At 32.9% G+C, this 13,215-nt stretch overlaps 2 protein-coding genes and 1 long non-coding RNA gene across 11 annotated transcripts; 2 read left to right on the forward strand and 1 right to left on the reverse strand.

Annotated features, from left to right (window-relative positions):
* Positions 1 to 473: 473 nt before the first annotated feature.
* On the forward strand, positions 474 to 2,357 carry LOC103838179. Of its 9 annotated transcripts, none has more exons than XR_004451145.1 (6): positions 481 to 745; positions 829 to 875; positions 1,116 to 1,255; positions 1,395 to 1,531; positions 1,697 to 1,886; positions 1,962 to 2,357. XR_004451145.1 is itself a non-coding variant. In XM_033279497.1 (6 exons), the coding sequence occupies exons 2-6, from the start codon at positions 851 to 853 to the stop codon at positions 2,205 to 2,207; spliced, it is 420 nt and encodes a 139-aa protein (XP_033135388.1). In that variant the 5' UTR covers positions 496 to 745; positions 829 to 850; the 3' UTR covers positions 2,208 to 2,357. The 9 variants fall into 9 exon arrangements, 1 of the variants encoding a protein (XP_033135388.1); XR_004451149.1 differs by having other exon boundaries at positions 1,116 to 1,185; XM_033279497.1 differs by having other exon boundaries at positions 496 to 745; positions 1,116 to 1,185; positions 1,697 to 1,727; positions 2,051 to 2,357.
* Positions 2,358 to 3,645: 1,288 nt separating this feature from the next.
* LOC103838178 (dof zinc finger protein DOF1.8) lies at positions 3,646 to 7,929 on the reverse strand. The gene is made up of 2 exons (XM_009114599.2): positions 5,105 to 7,929; positions 3,646 to 4,916 (listed from the first exon to the last, which is right to left on the reverse strand). Exons 1-2 carry the CDS (start codon positions 5,126 to 5,128, stop codon positions 3,924 to 3,926), a joined length of 1,017 nt encoding a protein of 338 aa, XP_009112847.1. The 5' UTR covers positions 5,129 to 7,929; the 3' UTR covers positions 3,646 to 3,923.
* Positions 7,930 to 10,153: 2,224 nt separating this feature from the next.
* LOC117128053 lies at positions 10,154 to 11,066 on the forward strand. The gene is made up of 2 exons (XR_004451193.1): positions 10,154 to 10,302; positions 10,806 to 11,066. It is a non-coding gene; the product is annotated as an uncharacterized LOC117128053 (long non-coding RNA).
* The last annotated feature ends 2,149 nt before the right edge of the window (positions 11,067 to 13,215 follow it).

The raw sequence follows: 13,215 nt of genomic DNA on the forward strand, positions 1-13,215 counted from the left end.
TCCAAATGTTTCTCCTAAAGACAAACAAAGAACCAAATGAGAGTCATCTATACTAATAAAGTTAGGTTATGCTCTCTCCATAGGCTTCCACGACATCAAGGAGAGGGGTGCTTTTCGCGACACGTGTCGACTCGCTGTGGTATGTGTGTTTGTCACGCGTTTCTTTTTTTTTAAATTTCTTACATTCACGCGCGTCACGTTTTGTTACGGTGAAAGGTGATGTCTACTCAATTTGGGCTTCGTTTTTATTTTGATAAATTGAGCCCATCATCATTCTTATCTCCTAACTAGCCATAAGTAACTTAAGGTTTGATCTAAAGAAAACAAAACGAAAGGATGTCGACTCAAGGAGAATGAGGCTTTTGCAGACACGTGTCCACTTTTCTTGAGCGACAAAAATGTTCTCGCCTTCGTTGTAGGCTTCATTCACGTGCAGTAATTAAAACTTTTGACACCTCAACATATTGGGCTTTGTTTTCTCTGGTCCATCAAGGGATCTCCTTCTTCTTTGTGCTGCTTGAAGAAAACTCGAAGACCTTACGATCTCTCTTCCGCTTCCTCGGCAAAGTAACGTTCCGGCGTTATGTCAATCACTGAAGAAAACCCACTAAAGCCACGATTTCCTCTTCATTGCAACTTTTTGGATTGCCTCAGTTTCACTCTGTATATCCTTTTGTTCTCTAGCTTCTCCTCTTTACCAAAATTACAAAAATCAAAGAATCTTAGCAAGCTTCTACAGTCCAAGGTAACATGATTCCTTTTGATTTTTCTCCACTAATTTGAATTTGAAGTCATAATTTCTTATAACGTACGATGTTGTATTTGTAGCTGCGAGATTACCTTACGAACAATGGTCGCAAAGTTGATTCCGTACAGTAAGTCTTTGATCTGTCTAGCAACATTAAACTATTTGGTTTTGTTTGTATCTTCCAGAGAAAAAGCAGAGAATTTTGTCAAAGAAAGGTTAACGAGTTAAAGGCTTATGAAAACCGGAGCTAAACTCATAGCGTGTATTCTGATTCTGTGGCCATTGATTTATTGATTTAATAGGGATGAAATTGCTTCTGATTCTTTGAGTGATGAGAACCCACGTCAGGTTTTTAAAAACTGTGTAGGTTCAAAGGTTCATTCTGCAGATCAAATGATCATATGGATGACTCAGCATCGAGCACTGAAACTTCACATGTACTCGCTCCATCTCTCTCTTCTCTCTGGTCTCATGGCGATTATGATTCTGTTTTTATTTAACTCCAAGGTATTCTTACCTGATTAATTTGTTTACAGGAAGCAAAATACGCTGCTGTATAGGACTATAAATCTTCTTATAATCTTAGGCTTCTTAGTTTTTTTAGGGTTTTGGCAGAAATTCGAAATTAATATGACAAATATTGCAGAGAACGTGTTGAGATTCATAAAAAGTCGTACGAGGCAGATGGGACTTTTGGCTCACCAGATCATTCTCTTAGCCAACTGCAAAAAGTTATGGACACTACAACCGACAATGGAACTAGGGGTCTCAATATATATATGTGTATGTGTGTACATCCTTTTGATATGGACATGGCTAGGTTATAACCAATATATAAGCTTCTGAAGTTGTGCAAATTTCAGTAGACTCATCTTTAATCCAATTAGTATTATATAGTAATTTGCTTTCTATTTTTAGTTTTCTAAGATACTGTGTGTTTGATTGCAGGGCAGGGGGTTGGTGTCAATGCTCATGTGGATAATGAACTGCCCCAGTTTGTTGCTGACATTGTTGGGAAGACCTTCACTTTTCAGCTCATGCTATGAGCGTTCAACTTCACTTCCAAGCATCAAACCTTCACCATCTCCCGTTCTTTTACTGAGTGTCAGCATGCACCACTCCCAGACTTTTTGGTGATGTGAGTCCCTAAAACTGGGATTAGATAGGATGTTTATAAAGTAATTTATTCAACTTATTGATGCGCTGTGAACAGGGAGCTCAACATGGTCCTGATGATCGGATTCCTGTCCAGAATCCAATAGCTTCTAAGGTCTCTGATGGTACCAGTAGAACTGTTGTTGAGCAGACTGATGGTGTGGCAGCAACACTTGTGAAAATACAAATGTCAACCATCAAACTTCCTCATCTGTTGTACCAGAAAGAGGGGGTTCAGCATCTAACAATCAGACTGTTGGCTCAAAGAATGGAAAGAAGGCACGGTTGGATTAGATCCAACTAGAAAACACAAATCACCATTACATTTCCTTATGTTTATATGTCGTCATTTTCGTTTGGTTATGCACTGTAACTTAGAACTTTATCTATTTTTAACTAAACTCAACATGGCGGCGGCGGTGTTTAACCTATCAATGAAAGTTTTTTCAGTATACATGTCTTCCTTTTAGCTCAAATTAAGTAAACGCAATATAGGCATTGAAGAAATCAAATCCCCTGCATGTTAAATTGTGTTAAAAATAATATTTAATTTTATATGTTAAAACTATTTATCAAAAACTATTTATACAGCAAGGAAATTACGTGACCAATTTTCTGAACTACTGTCAGGAATTACCCTCTTCATTTTTAGATATTCCATCCCTACATAAACATCAAAACTCTGCGTTAAACTACCTGCATCATATATATAACAGTCTTTCTGTAAATAATCTAACTGGCGTTCATATTAGCTTGAACATATTTGCTAATGGGACCAAATTAAAGCAAGCTTCAGAGGGACAAAACTTCTTTCAGTACACTAAAATGAAATACTTCTTATTGCAATGAAATACTTCTTTCAGTACACTAATTTGTTGACTTTTTGTTAGACTTTTTTTTCTCTGCGAGTTTCTAACTAAATTGTTCACAATGTGCCAAAACAGACTATGGTGTTAGGCTGCTGTCTTCTATCTAATAACCTTGTGTGGGTCAGGATCCATGAGTTTGGTTCCAGTGTGTTTATAGTACACAAAACATACATAAGTCTTTTGAATTACATTAAAATAACGTCAGGCCAATAAATCAATAATTATTTTATAAACTTATTTGCCAAGAGGATTTCACAAAGGTAGTATTAGTGTACACTTAAATATAATTATATGATCTTTACTCGGCCAACATAATCATAGATAAAACTCTTAAGAAGATTTCAAACACACAAAAGGAACGTTGTTGCTGACCGTTTGGCTAAGCAGGCTCTAAGCTGTGTATCAAGTCGTTTTACCACGCTACTCTGATGATTTAGTGAAGTTGCGTTCCAAAAAAGAAAAAGATCTCAAACACACAAAAACTGATAAAAAGTAATGCATACCTACGTATTATTTTTGGAACATAAACTTTACTTTATGTTCTAAGTTCAACTATATTTAATGCAACTATCAGTTATTTATTCTATTTTTATTGTATTAATCTATGAAAACTATTTATGATATTCCTCTTTGACCTAAGCAACTACAAAACAAAGTAATACACTACTATCATTAACCATATCAAGTGAATCAAAACCGATTTCACATTCATTAAAAAATAAAATACATGAACCCGGCGCGTAGCGCCGGAATACCACTAGTCTTGACTAAACTAAGGATTTGAGTAGAGTTTCGTATATACTATCAATCTCTCATGTGTGACATGTAAAAAGCATGGGACTAATATAATAGAAATGATAGAAAGGAAAAATATGGTACAACAGTCTTTAATTACACTACAGTTATTTCGCTTGAGATGTACTAAACCATTGGGCACTAAAACAAACATAATCCATAATTTTTTAGATAACTGGGGTTTGATAATATAATATTAATAATACAAAGACATCCATCCCCAACCCAACAAAGTTAAAGATAGTAAACACCACAGATGGTAGTTAGTTAACCTTCATCTTCTAAAATTTGGATGAAAAATTTAAACGCTTCTCTTTTTTTTTTTTTTTCTTCTTAGAAACTCTCCTTTACTATAATTATTGCCATGGTCCACCAGCAGAGGCAGCCGAGTCACCAGCACTTAACATGCCATTCCAAAACCCAACAGAGTTGTCAGCTTCTCCTTCTTCTTTCTCACGCTTATGATCATTCCCATTGCCACCACCACCACTATTGGTGCTTGATGATGAGACGGGAAGTTTCAGGCTCTCAAAAGGCAGCAAAGGCCTTCCAATGTCAGTGCCACTGGACCCCTCTTGTTGACGTAGAGGATCCCCACCATCAAGAGGGAACCCCAAAGGTGGTCTCATGAACTCTTGAAACTGTGGGAAACTCATACCAAACCCAGGTGATGCTGCTGCGTACACCGACGAATCATGAACGTTAGGATAAGTCACGAAAGCAGGGCGTGAGTTAGAGGAGGTGGTTGAGGAATTGGAGATCCCTAAAAGCTCCAAAGCCGACGAGGTTGATACAAGTGCGTGGCTCTTCATACTGCTGGGCACTACTTGTAGAAACTCGGGAATACTTTGATGATGATGACCAATCCCAAACCCTTGAGAAAACGCCGAGCTGAGATCTTTGGCCTCGTGGGCGTTACCAAAACCATGAGAATACGCTTTAGCCTCGTGGTCATTCTCAACACTCGTAAGGTTTAGCTGTTGAACTGGTGGTGGTGGCGTTTTGTTGTTGACAGAAAGAGTTTTCTTTGAAGAGGAAGAGGAATTGGAATTGGAAGAAGAGGAAGAGGAAGAGGACGGTCTCTTGTTCTTCCGGAGGCCACCGCCGATGGGGATGTTCCTGAGGGAGCCACCTTGGGTCCAGTATCTCTTGCAGTCTTTACAGAAGTACCTGGGCTGAGTGAGGCTGTAGTTGTTGTAGTAACAGAACTTGGTGTTAAGGGAGTTGCATCTTGGACAGTTCAAAGCATGATCTTTCTCCGGTCTTGCCTTCTTCTCCTCCACTGGAGCAGCAGCAGCAGGATTCGGCTGTTTCAAGCATGTCTCGTTCATTGGCTTCACAATAAATTCCTTTTTTTTTTTGCAGGAACAAACAAACAAATAAAGCATATGAGCTAGAAAATTATATTTCAAAAGAGGAAAACATTTATCAAAAGATTAAAGAGAAGGCAGTTTATTTTAGAAAGCAGCTTCCTTTGTGATAAAAAGGAGGAAACTTAAAAGAGACGAGACGAGTAAATAAATTAAATTAACAATACCTGAGGCCATTTAGCTGTGTCCATGGCTAAGATATTTTCAAGCTGATCAAAAACACTGAAGAAGAAAAACCCTGCAAATAGCTAATGAGAGAAACAGTAGTAGAGAGAGATAAAAGAGAAGTGTGTGGGGAAAGGTAAAGCTGGTTTTTTTTAAAGCAAGAAGAAGACGAAAAAAGAGAATATTAAAATATTTTTATTTAATTTCTCACGAAGTGTTGGCCTGAGAGTTTGATGGATTCTTCGTATGAGAGAGAGAGAAAATAGTTTGGCTCAAGTCTGACACACTCTCAAACTATGCACCCGCCGTCCCACTAAACTTTATTATTTATTCCTTCCATTTTTTGTCTTTTTCTTCATCACTATACAAAAATATCATTCTGATAGTTCGTTTCGCTACTGTAGTTTTTGTTTGTCCATATTTTTTTTTCTTTGCACCTATATTTTATTTTATTAAACGGACCAAGTCCAAAAACCAAAAAAAAAACTATACATCATGACCCAATCCCTATGAATCTAAACCAACTGACCTAACTAAAGACAAACCACAAACGGCTTCACGCCCAAACAACAAAGTCAGACAAACCGACAAGAAAAACATGCCAAAAAAAACGCGTGTTGCATTTAACAAAATGAGAAGACACGTGTCAACCCGAAACACCACCCGAAACACCAAGACGAGACACACGTCATACAACCAGACACCGGCACCGAACGCAACTCAAACGCAAGGCTAACATCGGCGAAGATGGAAAACAACTGCGAGTTTTGCTGGAACACGCCGGGATCATAACGACGACACCGAATTCACCCTGGACCTTAACAGAATCACTGTAACCACCTCCAACAACTGTATTGGAAGGTTATTGGGAACAGCTTCTTCAATCGTACGCGTTAGAGAGATCAATCGAAACAAGATCGAGATCTCATCCATGCTGAGGTCCACAATCACCACAAACCGACACATACCTCGATTACTTCCGAGGGGACCCAACTACAACAACCCAATTATCTGATCTCCACTGCAGGCGAATGAAACGACTCGAGACATAGCGCAACAACACCATCAAAGATTATCGCCACAAAGAAAGATAAACCGCCGGATAGTTCCGCCAAAAAAAACGCAAACCACCAGAAACAAAGCTGGCTACACTCTGTCGAAAGGAACACTGTGTACAAGAATCGGTAATCTCTGCTCGGAGGAGAACCACCGCGACTTTCAAACTCTCAAAATCTCAGAAAGAGAAGAGAGAAAAAGTCTACTATTCCCTTCTGATTTTTCCACTGGGGTTTTTGTTTGTCCATATAGTTAGTTTACTATCAATTTATTCAACTTTTCCTCTAAAAATAGCTATGCATGCAGAATCATCATTTATTTGAGACATAATTTTGGTTAGCAGTAAGATTCTCTATGTTTTAATATAATACGAAAAAGAATAATATTGTAACAATACCATAGAAAATAACTGTATAGGTCACGGCGTGACTCTCTGTACATTGAAACATTTTTTTTATCAAACATTGAAACATCTACTTGGGCCTTTTAATCCTTTAAACTCTTTTCTTTTCCAAAAAAAAATTATAGTTTTTTTCTTAATTATAGTTTATTAACTATACTTAGATATTACAACGGATTTTGGTTGTAATTTAATAAAAAAAAAGAACCAACTATTTTATTATAGTTTTAAAACTGTTTTTACATATATTGTGTGAGATTTGTTTTAAAATTAAAAATTCGCTTTCACATATAAGTTCTAGTTAATATTTATATTTTATATAGTGCATAGGTAAATTGTTATCAATTTTGTATTTAAGACTAGATAAAATATCCGTATTAAAAATTTTGAACCGAACCGAATCCGAAGTAAAAACTAAAATTAAAACAAAATTTGGAAGCTAAATAAAGCCAATCAAATAAACGACAACACTATAACTTTCTTATGTACTAATATAATTTTTAATGAAACTTATCTGATATTAAATAATTTTCTTAATTCATTTTTCCTAATGATATATTTTCATAATAACATTTTAATTAAAAATTAGTTAGTAAAATATATATAGTAAAAATCAAAAAAATTGTAATAAGATGATGGTGAAACTTTATTTACTGTTGACAAAACACATATAAAGATCACTTTTTATTTTTGTTAGTTAAATAGTTTTAGTATCATACTTGTCATAATTGTTTTTAAAAAAAACTACAGTTAAATAAGTTTTTTAATTTTTTTTTCCAAATTTAAAAAAGAAAAGAAAAATTATATTTTATAAATATCCATTTTATTTAAAAGTTCAAAAAAAAAAATCAAATACTCTTTCACATTATTTGTTTAGGATCTTAATAAAGGAAAACTACTCTTCTTTTGTAGTTTGCTTTCAGAAAAGGAAAATTACTATCGTATGCTCTATTACAATTTTCTTTGTTTAGAAATTCAGGAAAATTAAATTACTATCAAATATTTATTTTTAGTTATAATTAAATTATACAATTTTTGAAATTCGTATCAGTACTATTTTTATACTTATTTTGTTAATTAAAAAATTAGTATCATGTTCATCATCAAATTTTCTCTTAAAAAATATTACCGAATAACTTTTTATAATTCTTTTTGGTTACGAAAAAAATATGATGCAAGTGTCTGTTGTTTAGGATTTTTTTTTTTTTTAAAAAACAGCTATCAAATATTCTTTTACATTTTTTGGGGTTTTAGAAATTGAAATTAATACTGCACAATCGTTCACAATTATATTTTGTCTAGAATTTAGAAAAATAAAATTAATATCAATAGTTATTTCCAGTTATATTAACTATTTTTAAAAGTGACTATTTTCAATATAAATATTATTTGGTTAGGACTAAAAAAAGAAATTTTTTTTTACAAATCTCTTTTAGGGTTTTTTGCAAAATTGACCTACAACTTAATGTCAAACACAAAACTAACCTCCTTTTTTTTTTGAAAATTAGTTTTGCTCTATTCATCCCACAAGTTCATATAATTTACGAAAATGCCATCAATTTTTTTTTTCTTTCGAAAATGACATTTTTATTCTCTCACCCTCATCATCTTCAAGTAATTACAAGATTGCCATTGTCATCAATACCACAACCACCATGAACAACCAATTTGAAGCTCTTAATGCTCCCAAAATCGATTTACTCTTCTTCTTTTTTCCATTCTTGTGAACTAAACACAACATATCTCTCACTTTCTCTCCACAATGAGCTAAAAAAACCCAAGATTTTGATTCTAAAATTTTTATGGTTCATAGAGTCATAGAAGCTAACGATTCTGGGTGGGTGACTTTCGTTTGTGATTCTGTGTGCTTGGAGAAGCCTTATGTATGCTAAGGAACTTATCTCACCAATTTAAGGTATGACATCGAGTTTTTTTCCAGATCTGTTCGTCAGACGACTTACTTGGGAAGTTGTCTGGCTGTAGACGACTTACCTGGAAGTCGTCTGGCTGTAGACGACTTAGCTGGAAGTCGTCTGGTCAACGCAGATGTTATTTTTGCAATTGACTTTGAAATCTGTAACCTAAGACGACTGAAAGTTAAGTCGTCTACTATTGTTTGGTTTCAAAAAAATTTCCAAAGAACCTAGACGACGTACATTTCAGTCGTCATAGGTTAGTTTTGCATTTGACTGGATAATTTCAGAAGTTTGACTTCCCCAGACGACTTACATTTCAGTCGTCTGGCGAAAATTAAAATAATAATATTTTTTTAAAAGTAAACGACTTACAATTAAGTAGTCATAGGTTAGTTTTGCAATTAAAAAAAAAACTTCAAGATTTAATTATACACAGACGACTTATAATTCAGTTGTCCACCAGACGACTTACAAGTAAGTCGTCTAGGATTTTTTTCCGAGATTCTGGTCAAACCTCGTAAATCCTGGACGACTTACATTTCAGTCGTCTCGTGGACGACTGAATTATAAGTCGTCTGTATATAATTAAATCTTGAAGTTTTTTTTTTAATTGCAAAACTAACCTATGACGACTTAACTGTAAGTCGTCTACTTTTAAAAAAATATTATTATTTTAATTTTCACTAGACGACTGAAATGTAAGTCGTCCAGAAAAGTCAAACTTCTGAAATAATGCAGTCAAATGCAAAACTAACATATGACGACTGAAATGTAAGTCGTCTAGCTTTTTGGAGTTTCTTTTTAACCAAACAATAGTAGACGACTTAACTTTGAGTCGTCCGAAATAACATATTTCAAAGTCAATTGCAAAAATAACTTCTGCGTTGACCAGACGACGTATAGTTTAGTCGTCTAGACAACTTAGATTGAAGTCGTCCGCGTCTTCTCTGCTAGTTTTTAAGTCTTCTACGTTAGTTTTTGAATAACTTGTATTTTTAAGAGTGATAAGTAACTTCAAGATATGTAAAACTCGTATTTACAAAATATGTTCTCTCCCTTAGTTTTACTAAATTTGACTAAGTTTTTCAACGCAAACTTATACAAAATATGATATGCTTTGACTAGTTACTATTGTTTGTTTCCATCTCATAAGTATTATTGTTATAGACAATAATGATGACTATTGTTATGAGTTGGAAGAAGGGTTAAAATGCTTCTTAAAATGTTGTATCAATATGAAGCTACCAACATTCTTGTTTATTAAGATGAGAAAAAGGCCATTGGAGTTTATTATTGCATATGAGAGATCCAAAGATAAGAAAAAAGCTATTGAAGTCTATTATTTCATTGATTTGTAAATGTGTAAACACATTGTTAGCACATTTCATAAATCTTGGAAAACATTATTACTGATTTTACAAAAAATTCACAACTAAAAGAGTAGACATGCAATTCACAAAATAGATCACAAACAAAACTATTATAGATCATTTCTCTACAAAGACAAGCTTGGATTCCACTTGATATGGAAGAAAACTTTGCCAGAAGACTTCCAGGAAGTCCAGACGACTTTTAAGAAGTCCATACGACTTTCAGGAAGTTCAGACGACTTTCAGGAAGTTCAGACGACTTTGTTAGAAGACTTTAGGAAGTTCAGACGACTTACAGACGACTTTACAGGAAGTCCAGACGACTTCCAGACGACTTTACAGGAAGTCCAGACAACTTTACAGGACGTCCAGACGACTTTTAGGAAGTACAGACGACTTTATCAGAAGACTTCCAAGAAGTCCAGACGACTTCCAGACGACTTCCAGACGACTAACAGGTAAGTCGTCCCAGAAGTCTTCTAGATCTGAAAAACCTGCATATTAAATCCAGATCTGAAAAACCTGCATATCCAAAAACGTTCAAATGGCTTAAAAACAGAAAAAATGAGTGGAAGATTAGATAAATCTACCTTTACAGAACACACAAAAATACATATCTAAAAATAATATATTTACCTTTAAATTAGTGGAAGATGAGTACCATCTAATTAAAAACCTGCAAAAAAGATAGATTAGTAAGAAAGACATGAGACAAAACTGAAAAATTCATATAAAGTTTGGTGTTTTCAAGTCAAAGAGATTAGAGTGGGTTTGGAGAGTTTTAGTTTGGGAAAAAAGTAAGAACTTTATACAACAAGAAGTTACCAAATGAAGAAAAATCAGACATCAGAACTTACCAAAATGCTCAGATCTATTATGAAAGGGAGACTTCGTCAGAAGACTTCCATGAAGTCCAGACGACTTTGTCAGAAGACTTCCAAGAAGTCCAGACGACTAACAGGTAAGTCGTCCTAGAAGTCTTCCAGATATGAAAAACCTGAATATCAAATCCAGATCTGAAAAACCTGCATATCCAAAAACGTTCAAATGACTTAAAAATAGAGAAAATGAGTGAAAGATTAGATAAATCTACATTTATAGAACACACAAAAATACATATCTAAAATTAATAGATCTACCTTTAAATTAGTGGAAGATTAGTACCATTTGATTAAAAACGTGCAAAAGAGATAGATTAGTAAAAAATACATGAGACAAAACTGAAAAATTCATACAAAATTTGGTGTTTTCAAGTCAAAGAGATTAGAGAGAGGTTAGAGAGTTTTAGAATGATGAATATTACATTTTTGTTGCAGCCATTTGAGAGGAGGAGAGAGAATGTGTAAAATTTTCTTTATATAGGGAGACAAAAAATCCAATTAGGTTAAATATGTTTGACTCAGACGACTTCCTGGACGACTTAGATTTCAGCCGTCTGGTGAAGAAATTAAAACAGACGACTTACATGTAAGTCGTCCAGAAGAGTTTAATATTTTTAGCGGGAAATTAAAAATTTTAAGCGGGAAACTAAAATAGAAGACTTTCGAGACGACTTACAAGTAAGTCGTCTGGTTTAAATTATTTAAGCGGGAAAATAATTTTTTAAAAAAATTTTAGGCGGGAATATTTGGATGACTTACATGTAAGTCGTCTGTTTTAATTTCTTCACCAGACGACTGAAATTTAAGTCGTCTAGACCCTAAACATAACCCCTAAACTAGCTTTTATATGTCCGGTAAATGATCCGGTTAGGTTAAAACGTACATTGGTAAAATTAAAGGTTCGGCACGATGTGGATGACTGAAATATACGTCGTCCGAGTAAATTATTCAACAGACGACTGAAATATAAGTCGTCCACACCCTAAACATAACCCCTAAACTTAATTATCTAATTAAACACTTCATAAAATCAAATCAAACTTGAAAAGTGTTTACTGTACACAGAAATAAACACATATAGGTGAAAACTAATTTTTGAAAAAAACATTTTAGTTTTCCAAAATCTTACCCTAACAATACATACAATACTACAACATATGTTTGCCAAATTCCTAAACCAAAGTATTTCATGATTCACTACTTCCACTCATCTATCTTCAAAACAAATCAATTTTATCATATCTTAATTTATATCACTTAAAACTGTTTATAATTACTTGATTTTTATTTTTCACGCATCAAAATATTTTTTTACAAGATTTATAAATTATTTTTAAAATAAACTGGTACCAGACGACTTAAACTTCAGTCGTCCAGACGACTTCCAAAATCTCAGACGACTCAGACGATTTATTGGAGTTATATTCGTAAAAATGGCTTCTGTTTTTTTGTTTGGTCACAAGGGGCTGAGCTGTAATTTCACTAGGCTTTTAGGTTAGTTTTGCATTTGATTCAAGTTTGGGTATATGTTTGAGGTTAAAATCAAGTTGTGAGTTAGTTTTGGCAAAAACCCCTCTCTTTTATTTAGGATTTTAGAAAAAAAATTATTTTCACATTATGACATGTTTTTATTGACACATTGAAAATCTACTTTTTTTATTGACAAATGTCACAATCATATCGGATAAAATATTTGAAGTTATTTTGGATTTATAATTTTTTTACCAGAAAATTATCTATTAAAAAGAAAGTTAGTTATTCATAAGAAAAATAAAATTACTTTAATACTTTTATTTTATTTAAAATTTTAAAAAGGGAAAATTACATATTTTAAAATTAATTTTTATTTAAGATTTTTTTTGTATTTGTAGGATTCTATAATTCGTTTTGGTTTACGATTTCTATACAAATAAATTACTTTAACAAAACAATTCCATTTAATTAATTATACATTTTGTTGATGTGAAATATTTGTAGCTATTTTCGTTTATAAGTTTCTAACATACAATTATCTATTAGAAAGGAAAGTTAGTTTTGTGAAAAAAAAAAGTTAGTTATTTATAATAAAATAATATAAGTACTTTTATAATTGTCTTTTGTTTAGGCTAAAAAAAAGGATATTACTATTAAAGTTAGTTTTTGTTTATGACTTTTATTAAATAATTTATTGTACTTGTAGGATTTTATAATTCATTTTTGTTATAGATTTATTTTAAAAGTTAATATTTTTTTATAATTATCTTTCTTTAGTATCTTTTAAAATTATAATTATAATTTAAAAAAATTGCTTTCATATAGCTTATTACAATTATTTTTTTATTGATGACTTTAAAAATGAAAATTAATATCAAATATTTTTGAATAATATGATTATAAATTTATGATAAAAAAATAAAAGACATTTCACAATCTTAAAATATATATTGTCATGTATCACAATCATGTTAATTAGAAACTTTTAAGTTATTATGTGATAATAATTTTATTTTT

The sequence above is a fragment of the Brassica rapa genome, chromosome A09 (genome assembly GCF_000309985.2).
Source record: "Brassica rapa cultivar Chiifu-401-42 chromosome A09, CAAS_Brap_v3.01, whole genome shotgun sequence".
Taxonomy (NCBI): Eukaryota; Viridiplantae; Streptophyta; class Magnoliopsida; order Brassicales; family Brassicaceae; genus Brassica; species Brassica rapa.